At 40.4% G+C, this 24,623-nt stretch overlaps 1 protein-coding gene across 8 annotated transcripts in view; it reads right to left on the bottom strand.

The window, feature by feature from the left end:
• Positions 1-23,881, bottom strand: part of LOC141764390 (tripartite motif-containing protein 2) — a 34,428-nt gene extending 10,547 nt beyond the window's left edge. For 2 of the 8 annotated variants that reach the window (XM_074629603.1, XM_074629609.1), the window contains exons 1-5: positions 23,739-23,881; positions 4,615-4,796; positions 1,316-1,553; positions 541-692; positions 199-379 (exon numbers count right to left, since the gene is read on the bottom strand). In XM_074629603.1, coding sequence (XP_074485704.1) covers positions 199-379; positions 541-692; positions 1,316-1,553; positions 4,615-4,748 — 705 coding nt within the window. In that variant the 5' untranslated portion in view covers positions 4,749-4,796; positions 23,739-23,881. Of the gene's footprint in view, positions 1-198; positions 380-540; positions 693-1,315; positions 1,554-4,614; positions 4,797-8,994; positions 9,137-16,784; positions 16,949-23,738 lie in introns of those variants that run through there. The other 6 variants (XM_074629604.1, XM_074629610.1, XM_074629606.1 and 3 more) reach the window with 5 other exon arrangements.
• Between the last annotated feature and the right edge of the window lie 742 nt (positions 23,882-24,623).

The raw sequence follows: 24,623 nt of genomic DNA, 5'->3' as shown, positions 1-24,623 counted from the left end.
GGTACTCAGTTGGTTGCAATCTGCAACCACACCACTAGATGCCACTAAATCCTACACACTGTACCTTTAAGAGGTAGATAATGAACGTAAAGTACTTTGTGTTGATTAAAAAACTCAAACAACACTTATCATTGTGACCAAAGTCTAAATCAAACATCCACTCTGCATGTGTCAGCTGAATTACTTTTGTTACTTCACCTTCTGCTTGAGGCCGTAGTTGACCTCCAGCTCCATCAGTAAAACGCTCTTGCGGACATTCAGAGTCTTCTGCAACTCGTCAAAGGTGGTATGGATGCCGTCCTCAATGGAGCTCTTCTGATTGGTCAGCTGCTGAAGGATCTCTGACAGCGTCAGCAGGGCTGAGTCGATCTCTGGCAACCTAACACACCAATATAATGAGTCAAAAGTCACATAAAAAGAGCGTGCACATAAAAGTGGACAGTGTTTGTTTCATTCGTGCCATCACGGCTGTTACGTGGGAGTGATGTATGCATAAAGTCTGTAGTGCAGTAGGAAGTCGACATAAAGCTGCTGCTGTACCTCTTCTTGACAGCATCTAGCTGGTCCTGTAGCGAGGCCTTGTGTTGTTCCACTACATCTTTAAGAGGCACAGTTGGGTGTTCTCCATGTTCGCCACTCGTACACTCATGACACATGGCTGTCTCACAAGGTGGACAGTAAAACTCCATGACCTAAGCAACAGGAGAAAGTAGAGATTAGACTTAAATATGGGGTTGAGGCCGAGTACATTTTGAGCCACATTTGCAGCGCGGCTGACGGCAACGTTGGTCGGGCCACCACTTTGGTCCAGACTGAAATATTTTAGCAACTATTGGATGGATTATCATGAAATTTTGTACAGACAATCATGTTCCCCAAAGGATGAAGCCCACTGACTGTGATGATCCCCTGACTTTTTTCTCTGGTGCGACCAGCAGGTTGACATTTTTGGTTCAGTGAGTGAAATGGCTCAGCACCAACAGGATGGATTTGCCATAAAATTTGGTGCACACATTTCTGTTCCCTGAAGATGAATTCTAATAACTTTGGTGATCCCCTAACATTTTCTTGTAGGGCCATCTTCAGGCCCAATTTTTAATGTGTCCAATATTTGGTTTATGACCTGTCAATCATAAGGTAGCCACGCCCTAAAGCATCCCCTGCTTTATCGTCTATTTGACTCTGAATGGGACCATAATATACTAAATGAACATCATGCTGTTTTGAAGAAGACTTGAAACTAATTCATGTTAAGGTCAAACTAACTAACTTGTGTGAGTGAGAGAGAAAGGAGGTAAAAGGAAAAGACTCGTACGTTGCCTCCATGGTTGGGGCAGGAGAGCAGTTGGCCCGTTGCCACAGTGGTGATGTTGTTGAGAGTGGCGGCCTCCTGGCTGCAGCTGTCCGGCGCCCGCTGCAGCACGTCCATCAGGTTGGTGATGAAGAAGTTATTCTGCAATGCCGCCACACCCTTCTCCGGCAGGATCGAGGTCTGGCGGCACACGGGGCACGACAGTGTGAGGCTGTGGGCTGGGATGTAATTCTGCAGGCACCTGGAGGACGAGACCGGGGGAGGGATGTTAAAGAGTGGGAGCATCCTGGAGACAGTTATGTAATAGAAACAGTCTGGAGAAAAGGTGTGGGTGGTGTACAGTAGTGTGTGTTTGTGTGTTGCATTGAGAAGACATATAGAGAGTGGTGATTTACAGTAGAAGTTATTACTCACTACAGCAGCTTATTCAAGTTTTTATTTGAATGTGGAAGTGTCTTTTTTCAAGAGAGACCTGTCAGAATTGCAGCTCCGCTAATTTTCTAAGTCATCCGTTTACACGACAATGAAGAAATTAGGGCTGTCCAAGTTAACGCGATAATAACCTGTTAACGCAGATTTGTTTTAAAGCCACTAATTTCTTTAACACATTAATGCAACTTGCAAATTTTAGGTTGTAGCGGGAATCCTACCTAAATAATCCATTGGTATCGACCATGTCATACTAGCTTGTCGCGAAGGAGGCTAAATAACGCTCTAAACTTGCGCTAAATTTTGGTGAGGAAAAACTGGCATGGCCATTTTCAAAGGGGTCCCTTGACCTCTGACCTCAAGATATGTGAATGAAAATGGGTTCTATGGGTACCCACGAGTCTCCCCTTTACAGACATGCCCACTTTATGATAATCAAATGCAGTTTGGGGCAAGTCATAGTCAAGTCAGCACACTGACACACTGACAGCTGTTGTTGCCTGTTGGGCTTGAGTTTGCCATGTTATGATTTGAGCATATTTTTTATGCTAAATGCAGTACCTGTGAGGGTTTCTGGACAATATTTGTCATTATTTTGTGTTGTTAATTGATTTCCAATAATAAATATATACATATATTTGCATAAGGCAGCATATTTGTCCACTCCCATGTTGATAAGAGTATTAAATACTTGACAAATCTCCCTTTAAGGTCCATTTTAAACAGATCAAATCTGTGTGATTAATTTGCGATTAAATATTTTAATCGATTGACAGCCCTAGAAGAAACATTTAACACTATAATCTACCAGTTTATTACCAGTTATTTGACCTGTAAAGTGGATGATAACAGGCGAAAATGTATGGTTTGATACCATCTAGCTGTTGAAGTAACTACATAACCAAAGTGATTTACAGTAGAGGACTACAAACTCTTCAAACTACTTAACAGTTTATCATCTACACCTGTACAGTCTGGTACAATCACATACATTACCCCTGCCATAAACCCAGTTTATAATGTTCAGTGTGTGACATGTTGACACGTATTGTCAGAGAAGATGTTGTGTTGGACAGGATTATATTGAGATGCTTCCTATATTCTTCAGTTATGTAAATGGGGGATGGAAAAACATTAGGAACGCCTCTGAATATAACGCAACTCCACTATCATTATAAGCTTCACAGATCTATTGCAGTGCTGTTGTATTGGACTGCATTAGATTTTATACGTGTACTCAAACTCAATGTAGAGCAACATTACATTAGTGACCAGTGTGGATGTGGTCAGAAATACATTACAGTAGAGGAAGCTTCAGGTCAGCGCTATAATGCCTTACTGCCATTAAGGACTTAACATTATATACACTTTATACATTAATTTAGGTGCTTTGGGATCTCTTCTACAATAATTATAAATTATGTTTAGATATAGTTTTAGGTAGCTGCTATCTGGCAGATAAGAGAAATGGGATAAAGCCCACGATAGAAAATACAAAAAATAACTAATAGATATCACCATGAAACTTCCCCAGTTGATTACTTACATTAAAACAGTTATTTTTTGTATTACAAGTTTTCTGAAAATGTATGTTTAAATATACAAATAATGTATGATATTATCAAATATGTGTTGATTTGCATACATTTCCAGAACAGAAATCTGAACATTGGATAAAGTCAGGTTCAAAATGATTTCATCATTTTGTTGACATATTAGAGTCAAAAGTTTTTACTGAGGGATTTTTGGATATCTCTTTTTATCACTCCATAAATTAGAAAATACTGTCAACAGACATGTAAAAAAAAAATTGCCATGTTTTCAGGAATAAAATGTTGTATAAATCAGGCTATGAATGATGTATGAACAAACCTCTTAGTAAAAACATTTAATATAGAGATAGGAAAGAAACTGGAAAGTTTGGTGTATGTAAGTGCTACTGAAGTGGAGATTTCTGGCTCAGAGTCTGAGAAAAAACTCATTTTGAGAAAACGGCCTTTAAAAGATATGTATTGTAAAATTCCATACATTTTGTAAACACTACAGTTGAATAGTGTAAACATTTAAATAATACAGTAGATATCACCATTAAACTTCCCCAGTTAATTACTTACATTATGACAATTATTTTTTGTATTACAAGTTTTCTGAAAATGTATGTTTAAATATGCAAATGAGGCATTATCTAAAGCTAACTTTTGATGAATTTAGGAGAAATCTACAGATGCATATAGACAAAGTATTAAAATAAACACCTACATTTGTATTTTGGATGTTTTTTTCCACTAGTCTGAAAGAAGACATGTTATAGAAGCAGAAAAACCCAAAATCTCAGAATTGACCAGTGCATGAAAAACTATTTTTTTGCCTGTAGTGTCTCCCTTCACAATGAAATGTGAAATCCAAAGAAGTGAAATGATAGGTATTCAACCATTTTCCTCCTACCACTTCAGAAAAGTTCACTTTCACCACAGACATGTATGTGTGTACTAGATATACGAGAAGAGAAACGGCTATATTGTTCAATCTGACAGCTTAATGACTCTCCAGAAGCAGCCAGAGTAAAAAAGAGATGGACAGGCACAGTCACAGTCACCAGTTTCTCTTTTGTGTCAGAAACAAAGGCTGGTTGTCAGAGAGGATGGCACCAACACACCCAAGTTAACAGCAGAGATGCATCTCTACTACTTACTGTCATGCAGCATCCCTTTCTAGCAGAAAACATGCAAGTCGTACAGTTGAATTTGAGACCTGATCAAGTTGCGTTTGCCCATTTTTTCCCCTCCTCTTTAAACGTCACACATACACGTGGATAATTCACAGGTTTAAAACATAAAATCTCTACTTCAAAACATCATGGTAACTCCACTCACCTCTCACAGAAGGTGTGCAGGCAGGGCAGTACTTTGGGGTTTTCGTAGCGGTCCAGACATATGCTGCAGATCAGGAACTGCTTGTCAATCTGGCGGACCACGGGGCTGGGAATAGTGGAGCCTTCACTGGCCATCCTAAAGCTCTGACATGGGAGTCCCTCTTCCTCTTACCCAGCACCCTGCTGAGAGAAACAGAGGGAGGATGAGACAGAGCACAATGACATCTCGTATGATCAAACACACAGTGATGACGACCCACGGAGGAGGTGAGTGGAGACCTGTTGGTTGTAAAGATCAGAGTTTAAAGCAAAATGCCTTCTTCCTGCTGTCCGCTCACTTAGAGAGGAAATAACAAATGCACAAACAGAAACACCGATCAATCAGCGCCTGTGGCTACAAAACTCATAAACACAGAAGTACTAAAATTAGAGCCAGTGACCCTTCAATCAGAAGGTCACCAATACAAAACCAACTGCTAGATGAGTCAAACTGAAGTCATGGATTCAACATCAAATGTTTGCAAAAGTGTATCTTAGTCGATTAGTAATTTTTTATGCTTTTTTTCACGCTGAATGACTTATTTCCAAAAATACTATCGGCATATATCTGGTAAACACAAGATTTAAAGAGATGCTTTTGTGTGATTCTTTGTGGAGAAACTGGATTTAATCAACTAATCGATTAGTCAACAAAATCATGAGTGTTAGTCGGACTAAACATCTTTTTGGTCGAGGACAGTAAAAGTGTATTGAGATTGAAAGATCATTCTTGATGTTTTGGAAACAGCAGTTGACAAAATAATCTCACCACATGGTTTCTACTTTTTACTGGCTGTCACATAATCTTCCTCAGAAGATGAAGTTTAAAATAAATTGTTATTGAAATGTAAATGTTAAAATTTTCATTCCTCTGAGAACTTTAAGGACTTCTAGTCCATCATCGCTTGAACATTCAGACTGAAACTATGGCTATGTGTCCAGTGTGTCCAGAGATGGAGCTCTTTTGATGGTGAATGCAAAAGAGCAGTTGTTCCCAACCTTCATGGCTCATGACTTGTGATTTCTACATCCACGTGACAATTCGAAGAGCTGGATACAATGCCAACAACTCACTGCCAACAAAAAAATTACCTGCAGCCCAAAAAGCGTTTTCCCCATTGACCATCATTATAAAAGAGATGTCTGTAAAACTGTTGACCCCTACAGCAGCAAGGAAAGTAATTTACTCTCTCTATCATTTTCCTTTTAATCCATGGAGGTTTCATGTTTGTAAAACTTTCCCAGAGCCCAGAAAAGTTATTTTTAATTGCCTGATGTCATCCCAGTGTAAATCTATGGGCTAGCAGTAGAGACACTGACACACATGTGCAGTGGGGCACACAACGCGGTTGCGAACCTGGAAGCTAGAAAAACGTTTTAGCTTATGGGCTCAACGAGTAAGTGACTGGGCACCATCTTTTAGTCTGGTATCCAGTTCAAGGTTAATTTACTGTCATTGTACAAGACAGGGTCCATTTATGCTATTAAAAAACCCAAAACTATTGTTTGTGATGGAGTGCGGAGGAAACACATGAGCCTGTAATACATCCATACATGCCACAGGTTACCTATCTCCGGGAGTTGCAAGCAATTCAACCAAACCCAAGACTGCATTACCAACCAGGCAAAGCCTTCGAAGCAATTTGGGGTTAAGTGTCTTGCTCAAGGACACTTCAACATATGGAGGATCTGGGGATCGAACCGCCGCCATTCCGATGGTGGACGACCCGCTCTAACTCTGAGCCACAGCCGCCCCAAAATGTCCTTCAGAGTTTCAGCTGTCACACACATTCATTCAGTCATAACTGGCTGCTGGGATCATGGGGTACAGATTTTAGATTCAGGAGAAACAAGAGCACTGGTATTGGTTCAGTACTCGATATCAGCAGATACTCAAGATACTAGAATTGGTATTGGGTGAGAAAAAGTCTTGTAAAGTCATTTATCATTGCATTCTTAGATGTTAGAGGCCTAAAAGAGGTAAAACTATCCAACATGATTAGAGGAAATCTGAGGAAATAAACATAGCATAGCAGTAGCAGACAGTAAGAGCTACAGCTGTGGCTGGATGTTCGTCATAAAAGGCACTTTGAGTGATTAATATTTGATTATAAAGTGAAAGCAAGGCACTCTGTGTTCAGTACTCATCAGAGAGAGACAGAACACTGAACCTACAAAAATAAATACCGCTATACAGCATATTTACACTGATCCTTCTAAATTGTGGAGAACTTGCTTTTATCTGAAACATCCGTTTACTGCTTCCTGTATTTTTAATGCCTGGCTTTTCTCTAACGTTATCTGGCAGCTAACGTGGACACGGAAAGTGTGTCAGTGCTTTTATTGTCTCTTCACATTCAAGACAGGCACAGAAACAGGCCACCTCCGCTGCTGAGAGGAAACCCTCGGGGACAGCGATTCTTTATACGGTGCATGATCTCTTTCTCCTCTTCTATTCTCTCTTCATCTCTGTCTCTCTTATACAAGCCGCCTCCTCTCTTTCCCCTCCCTGAAAGCACATATGAGAGCCTGTAACTACAATGTGGTGAGCCTGAAAATGGAGCAGCAGACAAAATTACTATCATAATGAAGCTGTCATGCTGTCAGTGGGTTATTACCAACATCTCCAATATGTTACATGGCTGCTATGTAATGTGTTAGCTGTCAGCTGCCAGATAATGTGTTGAGCAGCTCAGCGTCTTGCAATTGAAACAACATTACTGTAGGAGCAGAATAACAATTTAAAGGGGACGTATCATGCTCATTTCCAGGTTCGTTCTTGTATTTGGAGTTTCCACTAGAACATGTTTGCATGCTTCAATGTTAAAAAAACACATTATTTTTCTCATACGGCCTGTCTGAATATACCTGTATTCACCCTCTGTCTGAAACGCTCCGTTTTAGCGCCTGTCTCTTTAAAAAGCCCAGTCTGCTCTGATTGGCTTGAGAGAAAAATATGGTGCACCTTTGCAAAGGTAGTTCCATAGACTGTATATAAGAAGTGGACATAGTCACCGTGGCATCACCCATTGGTTTGTGGACTGCCGATTTGGAAGGCTTGGGTTCTGTATTTTGGCCATTGCCATCTTGGTTTTTGGCCATCAGTATGTTGTTGTTTTTTAGCCAGAAATGACACGAGAGGGTGCAACCGAATGCAGAAAGACATTTTTAGGCAAACAAAAAGGTTACAATTAACTTTCATGAACTGAAAACACACTGTGAAAGGGTTAAAGTTGTAAGACGAAAACAGGTACAACTCCCAGACCGGACAACACCGTGGTAGCAACCTGTCAATCACAAGGTAGCCACGCCCTAAAGCATACCCTGCTTTATGGTCTATTTCACTCTAAATGGGACCATCATTTACTAAATGAACATCATGCTGTATTGAAGAAGACTTGAAACTAGCGATTGAGACCATAAACTCATGTTTACAATGTTTACTGAGGTAATAAATCAAGTGAGAAGTAGGGTCATTTTCTCATAGACTTCTATACAATCAGACTTCTTTTTGCAACCAGAGGAGTCGCCCCCTGCTGGCTATTAGAAAGAATACAAGTTTAAGTCACTTCTACATTGACTTCACTTTACAGACCCAGAGGTAGCCCACTGGGTATACAGTAGTTCTCAAGCTGTGGGTGGTATATTCTAATGAGCTTGGCTGGCTTGTTGAATCACATGTTTTCTTATCTCAGCAGCCCACAAACAACTGACTGGGTTGTGTTATTTCACAGTGTGTGGGTTGGTAGGCACTCTAGATACCCAAATGTATGTGCACAAGCACTGAAAAAGTGAGTTTTTCCTTTAAACAAAACCTCTCGTACACATTTGATCAGCACAGAAGCTACAACCACATGGAAAAGAAAGATTTGAATGACAATATAAAAGCTGCGTGCCAGCTCAGACACAAACAAAAGCTCAGGCTGCGTGTTAATAATTTACAAACTCCATGGGCCAGACTAAGCAGATTAACAGAGCATCAAATATGGCACTGATTATAAAAGTCAAATTCCTAAATCCTGCAGACAGCCACAACAGAAGCAGCGCTGTGCTGACGGTGCACAAGGTCGCAGCAGCCCCACAGCGCTCCTCCACTCTTACATAATCAGATCCGCACCAGTGAAACGGAATAATTCCTGCCGGATTGAGCTGTCATCTACTACGCAGCGGATGGTACACATGAAAAAGGCAAATATTACTGAAGGAATTCATACTTAATGATTGGAATTTCACCTTTTCCACAATGTAGTGACTCCAAGAGAAAATAGTTAGAATGTGAGCTTGAAACAACACCAATTATTCCAAATATTTGTCTCATCACATTATTGATAGGAAGACTTACAGTGCTGCATCTATAGGCCGATCAACAGGCGTCATCCACTCCAGCACACAGACCGAAACACTGGCTCCATGTGACTGAAACAGTCACTAAAATCCCTCTGAACCTGCCGTCATGTCAGCTCTGACATGAGACGATGCTCCCCTCCAGGTAGCAGCACCGAGCCAAACAGGAGACGAAGGGATGCGTGTGAGCATCACAGCTCCTCCGTGTGTTTATGGGTGTGTGCTCACACACACGTGAGCCAAGTTGAGGAGGAGGAGGAGGAGGCGATTTAGTCCGATTGTAGTTCAGTTTTTACATCATCTCCTCCCCCTCCCCTCGCCACTTCCTCTCCTCCCATCACTTGCGTTCTTGGCTCAGTCTCTCTCATCCATTCATCTCCCTCCTTCCTCTCTCTCTCTCTCTATAGCTCTCTCTCTACTCTCTCTCTCTCTGTGTCTGAAGTAAATGCTGGCTCACTGCAGTGCAGCGAGCGTGTGCAGCATCAGGAGTATGTGAGTGAGTACTGGCTGACGGATGGTGATCTAACAAATTGAAGAAAAAGGGAACGGAAGTTATGGGTCCCCTCCAACCAATAGAGTTAAAGCAGAGGGATCTTTCTAAGTGCATCTGTGAATGTGTGTGTGTGTGTGTGTGTGTGTGTGTGCATGCTGCTGACTCACTGTACATGCAGAAAAAAAATGTAGGCCAGCAGAGGGAAAGTCAGAGGCAAAATATTAAAGATGAAAGAGAATCATGAAGGGAATGAGAGTATGAAAGAAAAGGGAAGATGTGAGCCAAGTGCTTCAGATCTACCAAAAGCAGAGGCCAAGTCTTCACGATACAGCATGTTGTCATGCTTTCATATTCTCTTGACATAACACTGAGGTGAAACTCATTTCCTGCTGGATGAAAAGATAAAGACGAAGGTCTCAGAGTGCACATGGGATTTCAGAGCCATGGATCTCAATCACTGTACTGTTGTCTGTGTGATGAGCTGAACTCTATAAAGCTTTCTACATTTACAAGAACAGATCACCTAAACCATGAAACAAAAGCTTTAACCTTCAGACAGCAGTAAGACACCGACCTTCTGAATGAAGCCAATACTGTATATTTTTGCAGCATGCATGCACTTTGTACTGTATGCACACAAACGTATAACTAAAATGTATTTTTATTTCTTGGACAGGTCTTCAAATAATAAAAACATACAAAAACAAGTCAGTTCAAGATCAGTTTGCTAAATTGGTGTACTTGAGGAAAGGCAATAAAAACATGGTGAGAGGGATTTCTGCTGTTGTTCAGTATTTCCTTCATCAGTAACACGTCTTAATCCTGACATTTTAAAATAATGGCATTGAATTTATCTTATAATCTTTTCTGAGAAAATGCTGTTCTCCATCTACCAGTGAATAAAATAACATAGGGGGAGTTCTCATTCTACCTTGCCATTTAGAAAGTAACCTCAGCCCTCAGTCGATCTCGACAGAACTGTTTGACATATTTCATTATGCCGGGCAGCTCCGAGGCCGTTCCAGTGATCTCATCTCAGCCTCTGCCAACTCAGTGAGTCAGTCAGAGGAATGGGACACAGAACAGAGAGAAACTAATGAAACTCTGGAGGAAAGTTGAAAACACAATAGTCATTTGTGTGTTTCATTAAACATGCAGATGCATCATTACTCTAAAAGGATCAGGCTGAAAGCATAGAGAGATTATCACATTGCTGGTTTTGGTCTTTTCATGAGATTTGCGATTAATCAGAAAAACATAGGAATAAATGCTCTGAAGGTACCCTTATTAAACAAAATACAAAGCTGACAGGGTGCTCCACATCCCCACCTTTAATGAGTGATTACAGCAGCTGCCTTCAATTTGAATGATGCAAACTTTGTTCTACACTCACATCCTCACAGCCACCAGCTTCTATGACAAACAACGCTTCAACCAAGAGAAATTTACAAACCAAACACTGGCTCTAGAGAGAGCTTTTAGCATTTTTACGTTACCTGAAGGCCACCGTAGTTCTCCGACACGCTTGTGAAACTGCGGTACCGTGAGCTGCAGAGTGATAAACCGTGGGACCGACAGCCACCGTCTGACTTCCGATGCTCATAAAGTAGTGTTATTATGGTGAGGATGTCCTCTGAGCGAGGCGAAAGGCATTATTATTATTACGGTTTTGCACTCGGCGACTAACGTTGCCGCAGTCTTGGAAAGGGAGGAGTGAGCAGAAGGGTACTCAGTTGGTTGCAATCTGCAACCACACCACTAGATATCACCAAATCCTACACTGTACCTTTAATCAAAACTAAGGGACCTCCACCTCTGTGAGGCACAATGGTGCTTTAAGCTAAATGCTAACGTCAGCAATGCAACATTGCAAGTATAATGTCAACCATGTTCACCATCTTAATTCAGCATGTGAGCATGTTTACGTTTCCTAATTAGCTGATGGGAATGTCAGTGTTGTAGGTAGCCTAGTTGGTTATAAACTAAACTTTGACCTGATGATGGCGCTACATGAAGTTTCAGCAGATCATCAAAGTCATAACAATTCATCCTGCGGGGATCGAGAACATTTGTATAACATTTCATGGTGATCCATCCAATAATTGTGGGGATATTTCATTCAAAACCACCAAATGTCAATCTCCTGGTGGCGAAGGCCTGTATGGAAGCAACGTAAAGTGGAGACACAGCTCAGGGGCACAAACACACACACACTGAACATGTGACTTAACCTGTTTTTTGCTCCACTGTTCACTATGGTTCACTCCCACATCATCAACCCTGATGCATTAAGACACTTCAAAGACTGCAGTTTAGCAAAAACAGCATTTCCAACTAGTCGCTGTAAAACAACAACAGCTCTCTCTACTCATCTTCCAACAACAAAGAACACACAAGTTTACCAATGTTAAACTTTAACTGTAGTATGTAGAGAATCTAGGGTGAGCTGTAATTTTGAAACCAGCACATTTCAACTCACCAGTATGAAGAGGAAACAGTTTTCAAACCGTTCTTTTGGGTATATTTCAGGTTTTGGTTTACATAGTGGCTTGTGTGTTACTCTGGGTCTCCCTCTGGTGTCCATCCCACAGCTCTTTCCAGAGCTCTGACCTCAGCTGTTTTCACCATCTCTCTGTTTCTAAACACACATAATGCATAATGCCACCCAGCACAATGACGACGCTGTCCAGTCAGAACAGACCGCTTTCATAACATAAACAACCAGGGTGAAGACAAACACCGGTGCTGTTAAACATGTTCATTCAGATAATGAGGTGTTTCTGATGGAGATAAGCTTGTTTGTCTCTCTTCACCTGCACATTAATGAATGTTTTATAATGTTTGACGATGCAAGATTCATCAGTTTGTCAGGTCAGAAGTCCAAGAGTCCAGTCACATGCCGGTTCACTGCTGTGCTGCCAAGTTGAGACAGTTATTGCCGCTCTTTTCATCCACAGCAGCAGCCACTTTGTTTTACAACAGCAGGTTAAAGTCAGATTTTATTATCGTGTGCGTTTTTTAATTACTTTGATTGCACTTTTACACATTGTTATGTTCCCAACACCTCACACAGTGGTGTGATGTAACAAAGTAGGTTATATTTACTCAAATACTGTACTTAAGGGCAAGTTTGAGGTACTTGTACTTTACATTTTATGCAACTTTATACTTCAGCTACATCTCTGCAGTACTTTTACTCAGTGGAGTAGTTCCACAGTGTGGTAGTGCTTTTACACAAGTAAAGGATCTGAATATTTCTTCCACCACTGACCTCACCAGAGTAAGTCAGTTTTTGTGCTTCTTTGCACAAGTGTATTAATAAAAATAGACTATCTTTAAACTCTTAGAGAGGAACATTATCACATTGAAGAGAATGTGCGAATTCAAAGTAGCCTAGGCTACAACGTTTGTCATGTTAGCTGCAAGTAAGTAACACAACATATGAGTTACAGACTGATGTGCTTAAAGGAAGTGTGACTTTTTAGGAAATACTAGTTTGATCAAGAAAGTCCATACTGCTCTCATTTCTGTGCATTAAATACAAAGCTACAGCTAGCCTGGTTCTGTCTGAAGTTCAAATGTTCGCTTACTATCACTTTTAAAGCTCACTATTTAACACACATCTCATTTGTTTAATCCGTAGACAAACGATAATGCAAGATCATTAGTCAAAGCACCGCTGTACATAGATAAACATTTAGTTTAGCATTTCAGCATGCTCAAATTAGAACTACAGCTGAGGCTGATTGTATTTGGTCATAAACCAAAGTATTAGACAATTCATAATTTGGATGGATGGAGGCGCTAGTGGAAAAGCTAAGGGAGCACAAAAATTATTAGAAAACGTCCTGAGGAAAACCTGAATGCGTGTACCAGATGTTATGGCAATGCATCCAATATTTGTGTAGACATTTCACTCAAAACCACAGATATGAACCTCGGGATAGTGCTGGAGGGAAAGTCAGGCGTTCACAAAAGTCATTAGGATTCATCCTCTGGGAACTACGACTGCATGTACAAAATGTAATCTCAATCCATCCGGTGGTTGTTGACATATTTCAGTCTGGTGGAATATTCTGCCGTTATGGCTAAAAACTACAGTTTGTGGTTTCGGCGGGAAGTTATGTGCCGTTTCCCCCTGCATCCAGTCTTTATGCTAAGCTAGGCTAACTGCATCCTCCACACTTAATGCAAGCACGAGTGTGTTATCAATCTTCTCATCTAACTGTCTGATCACATTTTACATGCTTCAGAGAAAAAAGCTGTACTCTGAATAAATAAGGAATGCGTCGCTTGGCTGAACATCTGCCAACCATCCATTCTGGGAACACAAGATAAGACGAAAATGACTTTCCACAGCCCTCATATGCGTTTTCATTACACCTAAAATAATCAGGAGAGGACAACATGGACTGAATGCTACACTGACTGTGTTGACTCTACAGAATATAAAAAACACTATCATCATCATAACTGATGTTTATGTGTGAGCTGACAGTTTGTTTGTTTTCAGCATTTATTGTTTTTAAATCCTCTCAGCACCTAAAGCCAGATGGTCCGTCTGTAAGGCTTATGTCCATGGTGACCCTGGTAATCGCACCATTTCATCAACGCTGCAACAGTTTCATAACAAAATACTTACTCCAGATGCTGTAATTATTTAGCAGCAGCTTCAGCTTTATAGTGCAGTGTACAGTATATGTAGTGCTTTCCAACACTACATGTTGTCCCCTGAATTATAAGAACACTCTCGTGCTAATCTAAAGCATCCACTGGGGACACGATGATGAGAGATTACAGAGCGCGCCTTCAGCCGCAGCATCATTGAAAACCACAGATGAAAGTGTACAATGGGGTTTTAAACCTCAAAAGCAATTTCATGGACCTTGTTTCAGGGGTTTTGTTGGGCAGCTTGTGATTTTTGCGATTAATAAACTATAAAAAAAATAATAATCTGAGAGTTGTGTGCCATTCCTGTTGAAAAACTGAACTCTCTAACATTCTTTAATGGGTCAAATTTACATGTATCAGAGAAAAAGGCTGCATTCTGAGTGAGTGAATAAGGAAATACTGTCACTGCATCACTGGGCTGTATATCTGTCAACCGTGCATTCTGGTGACACAAGATAAGCCAGCCCCGTCTGGGTGTCTGGATGTGTTAGCGCGTGTATGTTTACTACTGGCCTCTAATTAAGGACTACAGATGTGCTAGTGTAGGGCCATTGGAAACTGTCCATGCTGCACATCTGTCAACCAGAATTCAATGAAGGTAAAACACTGTGACTCAGCGTCCAGACAAAATGCACCATGACTGGTTTTAGTTTTTTATTTAGTTGATCCTTAATCCTCCTGCATGGCACTTACAGCCATACTAGCAGAGTGCATACAAACTATATTTTAATGATAAATTGTTATATATATATATATATATAACATAATCTGCCTACCAGCACCTCTTAAATTCACTAACTCTATCCATATGCATGGTTTTAAATGTCCTTACTTTTGTGTTTAGCCATGAACTATATAACACTTTGCACAGCCTTGGCAGTCATTTAGCCTGGCGGAGCCTTAAAGGGTAACTTTGGTATTTTCACCATTTTTTTTGTGTCTAACTGACTAGTAGTGACAACAATATCTGAAATTGGTCCAGTATTGAGGGAGAGCGCTGTAGACGGCAGCCGCTCACAGGCTGCAATGTAATTCCATTGGGGCAAGCTGGCACCGTCATTTACCTCCACTAAAGGTGCTTGTTTTTTGCCATAACAGGCTCTGATTGTTATTATAAGTGTTTGACATTATGGAAGGAGTCTCGCTCAAGGAGAAGTCTCGTTCTGAAATCTGGCGAAGTGACATGTTGCTGGAAAACAACGGTGGAATAGTGGAATACATCCGTGGTGGAAACGGAGAGTTTTAGGTGTTGGAGTACAGAACGCGTAGCTTAGTGTTATCTAAAAGATTTTCAATGTCATGGCTGAATATTTAAATGATTTCCACAATATGGATGAATTTGTGGATTTGAATTTGATTGCCGCCCGTATTTATTTGAGTCAGAGTATACGGATCTTCAGATTTCAGAATGTTAGACTTCTCCATGAGCGAATACTTTGACACAATAACAAACAGACCGGATCAAGAGAAAGGTAAGGTATGGGTCCTTCCCATAATGTTGTCAGACACCCCTAAGAACAATCTGAGCCTGTCAGTTGCAAAAACAAGCACTTTTAGTAAACATAACGTTACATTGCTCATTGCTCACTTGCCTTTGCAGCTCGTTTCACGGCTGCCGTCTACAATGTTCTCCCTCAATACTGGACCAGTTTAAAAACATTGTTGTCCCCATCAGTCACTTAGATACAAAAACATGGTAAAATAGGGTTCAGATTGAAAAATACCAAAGTCACCCTTTAAGGGAGGAGAGAAATGATGCATCATGGTTTTTGTTAGAGTTCTGTTTTCCAACTTTCGTGGCAGTCATTGAAGTGGACCAAGTTTCAGTGAAAAAGATGTTTTTTTGTGCTTTTTACTTATCCACATGTCCTGAAAACATCTGTAATGTAACTAGTAATCGTACTAGTAAAAAAGTTGGCTAGACATTATATTTCATCAGCTGATCCACAGTCTGTTTTTATTGTTGTTTATTCTTTCTGGCTATCATCCTGCAACTTCCCCACGCTGATGAATAACAAACACTTTGAATGATATATAATGGATGAAAGAAGTGCTTTTGAACCACATCAAGGCTCTCAAATGTTAAAGCACTTGCAGACAACCTTTAGTTTATATAATAAGCTTGACCTGACTTTTTCTAGACACATGTACAGTGCACCTTCTTGGTTTCAAGCCAGACTGGCCGAGGCCACTGAGCATGACAAACAGGAAAGGAAATGAAAGTAAAGAGCAAATATTTTCTGTGCAAAACAGTGCAGACTGAGACACCTGCACAGAAAAGCCACTTACAGCACATCTGCTGAGAGTCAACAATTTCACATATTTCACTACAGCATGTGAACACCTGAGGTCATGCAAACTAACCTGTATTTCTAGTGTTCTAGTGCTCACAAGACTTGCAGGGTAATAACCTGGAATTACAGATCTTTTCCTTCTACAGAAGCCAAACAGACTAACACACAAACCATTCACCAACACTGTATCCGCATAAGGACTTTCCAAAAACAACATCAGTACAGTTTCCCCCCTCTCCTTTGAATAATAAATCTTTCATTTTCTCTTTCCTCATGCCATTTTTCCATCTATTACTCACTCTCTCCAGTCCCCCTCTCCATCTCACTTACTTCAACTCCATGGCTGCTCTCCTCCTCTCTTCTCTGGGGTGAAAACAGACACTGCTCTCAGTCACCTAATCCTTCTCATCTCTCATATACTGTAGTGAGTGCAGTCAGTGGGCAGAGAGGCCTGAGCTGTTACAATAATCCAAACAGACTGACAGGGAGCCACTGGGTGAGCAGAGGGGGGGGGGACCCGACGGCGGTGTAGAGGGAAAGCACGGACCAATCAGAGGGTTTAGTGAGGCTGGAGGAGGCGGGGCTTAAAGCTTGTGCTGCTCTTTAACCCCAGTGAAGGCCAGAGTCCCAGAGGCATGACGAGCATGGAGGAGAAACAGATAAAGAGTGACGGAGGACGGAGGAGAAACTTTCCAACAGGAGCCAAATTATTTCATTGTCCCTGGCACAATAGACATAGCATGATCTATGTTTTTGTTTCCATGCATGATGCTGTTTTGTCTTTTTTTTAATATAAAATAAAGATGGATTAATTTGAACTCTGATGTCATGTGCACAATTTTATCGCCCCAATTACATTTGAGCTTTTCTCTGTAGCAAGCTGCAATGACATCATCTCTTAAAGGGCATAATAATTGTCAAAGCTAAAACAGACAACTCTAAAGAGTTGAACAGAGTTGCCTCATCTACTGCAGAGAGTATAAAACAAACATAGTTTTGTCATTCCTGAGAGTTGAAGTTGACGTGAGAATTCATGAGTAACTGCAGGCCAAAGTCGCAGTAATTGAAACAAGATGGTCGACAAATGAAAGCCACAATAAACCATAACAATCCTCTGAATAATGACCACAGTGCAGTCATACACAGAACATGATCATTAGAGTGAAACTGCAGCTAAACAACCATGTTACTATCTGTCCCGTTTGCCCCGGGGGACTCTGTGCACTGAAACAACGCTGGTAAACAAGACGGAGGTGATGCAACAGATTCCAAAGACTTCAACTCAGGAGAGACAAGAGAAGATAACTACTTTACTCACAAATCACTTGGATAAACCAAAACTAAACTTTTTTTTTTACATTTATTCTGAGAAATATAACCACGGATTGCCATGAAATTTTGTACAGATGTCGAGTGTCCCCAGAGGATGAAACCTAATAACTTTGGTGATCCCTTTAACCTGGTTGCAAAAAGAAGTCTGATTGTATAGAAGTCTATGAGAAAATGAGCCTACTTCTCACTTGATTTATTATCTCAGTAAACATTGTAAACATGAGTTTATGGTCTCAATCACTAGTTTCAAGTCTTCTTCAATACAGCATGATGTTTATTTAGTAAATTATGGTCCCATTTAGAGTCAAATAGACCATAAAGCAGGGGATGCTTTAGGGCGTCGCTACCTTGAGATTGACAGGTCGCTACCACGGCGTTGTCCGGTCTGGGTGTTGTCTGTGTTTTGTCTTACAACTTTGACCCTTTCACAGTGTGTTTTCAGTTCATGAAAGAAAATTGTAACATTTTGGTCGCCTAAAAATATCTTATTACGCATTAGGTTGTACTTAGCTCCACCCTCTCGTGTCACTTCCGGTTGTAAAAACCAGGATGGCGATGGCCAAAATACCAAATTCGTAAAACTGATATTCCCACCTCAGTTGTACTTTGTGTTTAGTGCCAGTAAGTAAGATACCTTGTGATTAAAGGACGACCCGATCTACCTCCTGAGTACCAGCCGCCCCAGTCATGCATGGCAGTCGTGCAAGAACTTTGCCTTCATAAAACAGTCTAAAACTGGCAAAATTATCTGCGCCGAAGTGCGTTCTTGACTTTATGGAAACAGCAGTTGGGCAAACAATTTCACCACAAGGTCCATTTAATAAATTGTTCTCGTGCTTTCTAATCATATCACATGGCGATTTTATCTGGTCACATTAAAGGGACTTACGTGCTCAGAACAATTCCCTGAGCAAACAGTTTGCTGAGGAAGATCATGTGAAATGATCAAAAGCTCCAAAACATCTTCTCTCAACTGGCAAAATGTTTATAAAAACTCAAAAACCATCAAATCAAAGAAAAAGTAAACAAGGCAACAAATCAGACCTGATATTTCTCTGTGCTACAGACATATTTTGGTCAGTACCAAAAAAGTATTGAAGTTGGGCCTTCTTGCGATATGCACAATAGTGCTTAGATTAGTATCTTGTTTCTGAACATGATATCAAAAGGAGCATCCTGCTCCGACACCTGCTGCCAAGAGGGCAGCCCTCCCATCATTGTTACCATATCTTTCATACTTCCATCTTGGCGGAGAAACATTGGCGGTTCCACAATAACAAAATCACTCATTCTGTCTTTTAAGGCTGTACACACCCAAACGTGCGCGCACACACACGCGCACACGCACACGCACACGCACACGCACACGCACACGCACACTACATAACACATAACAGACATGTTAGCCCCTTGAGAGATTCACCATTTCTTGAAAGCTTTAATGTTATTGGCTGGCCACAAACGATGTTTGTAGTAATTATCTAAATGCATCTGTTTTCCCTCTGTACATCCACTCCCACTTAACTGGATTACTTACAGCAGAGGAAAAGGCTCTGTACGGACACAGGAATACTATGATGCAATGCTTTTTCAACTTAGCTTTATATGATGTGACGGCCATTTGTGTAAGCTGAATATATCTCCTAAAAAGGTCCAGAATTTGAATCCACAACCAGCTCCAACAATATATTGTACACGAAATTTACAATAACAACCACACTAATAATACCACTTTGATCCCGGAGAGTAAATTGGCATGAACAGGTGATCAGAAAACAAGACAAAAAGCATGTGAAAAATAACAGAAAAGTTAACAGAAATGTTTCTACAGTGCCTAAATGTGACATGGCTCGTGACGTTTTATGCTAAAACCACAACAAACCAGCTGCTCGTTGTGTATCAGTACCAGTTTGAATGTCACCGGATAACTAAAGGGAGTCCAATGATTAACTGGGTGTAATAAGTGACACATTGGACCAAGAAAGATAAAAACAAGAATACCAAACTATTGAGGATATTTTGACTACTGCTTCTCTCGTTCCCTAGAGCAAAGAAAACAAAGACAAATAGTTCGACCTCGATGCAAAAGAACAGTCGGAGAGAGATCACAGAGTAATCTGAAATGCAAACAGTCTGAATGACAAACAGAGGTCAGCGTGGACACAAACACACAGTGCACACAACTATTGGTGGCTATGAACTGCTTGTTTTTAAACTCTACATCTTCATCACTCTCAAATAAGACCAATTAGCTGAGACAAGTTTATAATTAAGAAGCATCATCAGTCTATTTATTATGCTTATGGGTAATTATCTGGGTGTGTCATGTTCCTTTCGTGCAGCGCTGATATCCCCTGCTGGTCGGAGCATGACATGCACTTCACATGCAGATACAACTTCACACAGGAAGTATTTGTAGCTACAGGAAAAGGAAGTCTGAAGGTTCCTGACATTATAAAGCTGGGTGTTAAAGTGTGTTCACTTGTGCTGAAATAAATAAATAAATTTGTTGATCAGCAGAAAATTAATTTACAACAATCGTGCTAAACAGAGATCTGACCTGTCAGAATGATTGAAAACACTTTTGTAGGTGTGCAGAGACTTTATCGTTATCAAACATTTGCTGCTTCTAGCTTCTTAAATGTGAGGATTTGCTGCTTTTCTCTGTTTTATCTCATTGAATATTGAATATTTTAGTTTTTCTGATAGTTAAGATGTTACCGTGGGCTCTGGGAACTTGTTATGGCCACGATTTGACATTGTGACTTTTTAATACCACATGCATTGTGGCACTGTGGCGTTTTTAATCAAGACTTGGTAGCTTTGCTGCAGTTTGTGCAGCATCCACTGACTAAACAGCTGTCTCAGTGACAGAGAGACAAACCCTGAAGTGCCTGTTGTGTTTTGCAGTAAATGTTACAACCCGTAACACACAAACACACTGCGACCTCTCCAAATCCTTCCCAGTCAGACACTCGTAGCTACTACTCGACTAAGAGTCACTAAGCTGGCGGATGACCGATGCTGATCAATTAACCAGACATGCGTCGCTGTGGAGCTCACAGCACAGGGCCAATTGATCCTGTGAGGTTAAAGTGTCACAGAGCGGTAAGCCTGCAGGACTTCAGTCACTGAGGAAAACATCAATACAACCATGATTCGCCATCAATACCACTATGATTGCCACCACAAGTCGACATCTGCAATGGAAACAGATGTCCGTCTTTATCTGGGTAATCAAATGCTCATAGCCGCCAAATCTTCAGTAACTTCATGCACACAGTTATCAGTTTATTTGGTACACCTGTACAATGTAATACAACAGTCCTGGAATAAATCTGACCTGCATGGGACTATCGTACTGCTTGAAATTAAACAATCGCAGGACTTTCAACCAGGAGGTCGATGTTCGTGTCCCGGTGTTGTTGAGTTATTTTGTACAATACCGTACATGTGTACTTCAAAACTGATAAGTCAGTGTTTATATATGCAATCAACTACTAGTGTGGAATTACTGTAAAAGCAGTTAGTCTTCACTTTATATGTAATGAATTTACATATCACACTGTGACAAATCAGCCAACTATTGTCTGTAGTAGTGAGGTTAAATGTGCTTCAGTGCACCGAGTCATCTTTCCTCCCACAGTTGCAGTGCTGCAGCTGTAGCAGCAGCAGCAGCAGCATGTACTGCGTTGACTGCAGTGGTGGGAGAGTTATGCAGCCTTTACTGCATCACTCTCTACTTCCTGTTCCCAGAATCACTTACTGCATTCAAGCACCACTAATGTCACAATGACTGAAACAACAGCTGCCGTAGAAAAACGTTGGATCAGACATCAAACACTCTCACACGCTGAGAGAGAGGCAGACAGAGAGAGCAGCAAATGTAATGAGAGGTTAATCCACTTTTAGTTTATGTATGAGGACGAATGGAGCTGTCTAATGACATGAATATGGCTCGGTGATGTGCTGCTGAAACCATACTATATAAAGACAAAGTGATGTTAATAGTACTGCAACTAAACATTATCTTTATCGAATAATGTATAAGAAATTGTTCATATAAATTAATCACTGTAACTGAATAATTATCCAGTCTAAAATAAATAATCTTTGCTGTTTTTACTTGATAAATGTGTTCAAGCAGAAAGTTAAAAAGTTATTGACTTTCTTGCCAAAAGTTCGATGAGATGGTACCACTCTCATATCTAACTATGGAGCGAGAACCTGGAGGTGATAAATCCAGTGTGGTACTTGAGAGGGTCCCAGGGGATTCCAGGGGGTTCCAGGAGGTTCCAGGAGGTTCCCAGCCAAAAGGGGAATAATTATTTTTTTATTATAATTCGATTCATAAATAGCACAATGACAGAATGTATGATTATTTTGGTCATGAGTTTCATACACTTTCTGTAATAAAACCCCTATCAGATGGGAGACCCTTCAGACAAATGGTATCAAATTGGGGGGCTAATTTGTGTCAGTTTAGGGGTCATTGACGTGAAAAAGTTTGGGAACCACTGGATTAACCTACTGTATCAGAAAGACTGAAAGCGGAGGGAAACCGCACTAAACCCACACATTTGTAATTTTTACATTACTGTTTGTGTATGACTAAAAAAACAAGATACAAAGTGTTAATTGATGAGCTTTAGAGGGGCTGGTAGGAAGATTATTGAATGTCAGACAGAGGCTAACGGTTTCCCCCTACTAACTAGCCAGCAGCTGGTTCTCTCCAAAGTTCACTAAATAAAATGTAACATCTTGTTTTTACATACGAGAGTGGTTTTGATCTTTTCATCTAATGCTCGACAAGAAAGCAAATTTCTAATTATTCTTTAAACAGCTTTTTAAAATCAATGGTTCCCAAATGCTCCCCTTTTAAAAGCTGAAAAGATCTCAAGCCCCGCTGGTCACTAACAATATACTGCAGAAACTAGTAACAAAAACTAGCTGAAATTGATTGAATTAACATGATCAAGAACATGAACTGTATGCTTCTTTTGAGGAATATTTCTGGTGTGCAAATGAAAAATGAAAGTTAGAGTTTTTACACACAAAGACACAATAAGGCTCTTCTGCTCCATACTGACAGTGAAGTCAAAAGCAATCAGACTTTTTCATGTTTTGTTGATGAGTGTCGCTTGTTTCTTTCTTTTCTTCCCTGCCAAGTCTGTTTTACATGTTGTTTTTTTCTTTCTGAATAAATCTTGCTAACATCAGAGCACTCTTGTTTCTTTATTGTTCCCAAAATAAATCAGACTCTTAGAGCCATTTTTTACACAGCAGATATTTTGTGAGCACATGTGGAACAAACAATATTAATTATGGCTCTAGATTCACCAGTTATTTAAATTATTTCACCTGTTTGACCAGTCAAAACCTCTGCTGCAATAAGCTGTATTCAACTTTAGTATCAAATTTAATTCCATGTAATCAGAACTTCAAGAATTAATAAAAAAAAAACAATCACCAAGAACTGAATATCTTTTCTTAAAGTGCAACAAAACATATCCTACAATGGCAGCTACACTTCCACTTTATTTGCACAAAGAGCTGAAACCTCCTAATATACTGACAGTAAAACTGAATATGTATTAAAACTGAGTCTATGCACATAAAACTATGTACATAAAACATAAAGCTACCAAGCCATGTGATACACCAGATCCTGTTTGACTCATAACTCTGCAGGTGCCTCATGTAGGAACAGAAGTCCATTCAAGTTTTTACAGATTTAAGATGCTGACACACACACATGAGGCTGCAGCTGCTGGTCATCATGCTGCAGACTTGTACTGGGAATATGTTGCTCTTACACGATTGAATGCATATTTAATGTTAGCTAATCCACTCATTTCATTCTGCACTTTTAAAAGCTTCTTGTGCACATTAAGTCTCACATGCATTCAATCTCAGCTCGTGTTTTGTAAAGAAAGGAAACGTTTCACTCACCTAAATGTGATCTGATCTGCAGCTGTGAGAACTACAATGACGCATGAGGATGTTATCAGGCGGTGATCCGGACTGGACTTTTCCCAGTTTGAACTGCTGTTACTGGTTGTGGTTGTCTCTCTCTGTGTCTGCTGCTGCTCTGCACACTAACTCAATCTGAACTGAGTCGCTTCCACCTGATTTATTAAAGGGATCCGATCCGCCGACAGTAAAAGGGAAAGGCAGCCGGATGCAGTCACAGTTAATCCTGTCCGAGAAAAAAACTCATCAATATTACATCCACGTGTATAAATAGCCTTCTATCCATGCATTATTCCTGCTTTTCCCTTCAGTGGTTATACAGGCTTATGTCATGTGTTTGTGTTTCCTTGTTATGGGATATCCTACAGCCTACTGTATATTAATATAATGCCTTTAAAGTGATATTTAAAAATTTAAATATTTTAATTGATTTAAATTACATTTTAAGTAAAAAAAAAAAAAAAGTATATTGGTTGGTATGAAAAAAATCTTACGAGAAAAAACTAGAATGGCACTTGGAGAGCTGTTTATGTTGAGATCAGCTGTACGTAGCGGAGCAGCGTAAAACACTTCATTCAAACTGGACAGAAACAAAGTCAAACTCACCTAAACTGTCGTCGTTACTCTTTCCAACAATCACCAAGTGTGCTTTGGTCGAACTGTAATTTCACAGAGTTTAATGTGAAAAAACGCCGAATCTACAGGTGTCCCCCGCTCTCCCTCCACTCCCGCTTTCTCTCTGTCCCTCTGTAGGCAGAAGGAAAGAGGCAGGGTGAGTTACACTGAGCATGTCTTAAAGCCTGTGGTGTTAATGCCAAGGCTGAGCGGAGTTATTAAAAAGATTCCTGAAGCTGGATCATGATT

This window comes from Sebastes fasciatus, chromosome 3 (genome assembly GCF_043250625.1).
Source record: "Sebastes fasciatus isolate fSebFas1 chromosome 3, fSebFas1.pri, whole genome shotgun sequence".
NCBI lineage: Eukaryota > Metazoa > Chordata > Actinopteri > Perciformes > Sebastidae > Sebastes > Sebastes fasciatus.
Note: the sequence above shows the minus strand (reverse complement) of the source record. Positions and strands in the feature narration are given on the sequence as shown.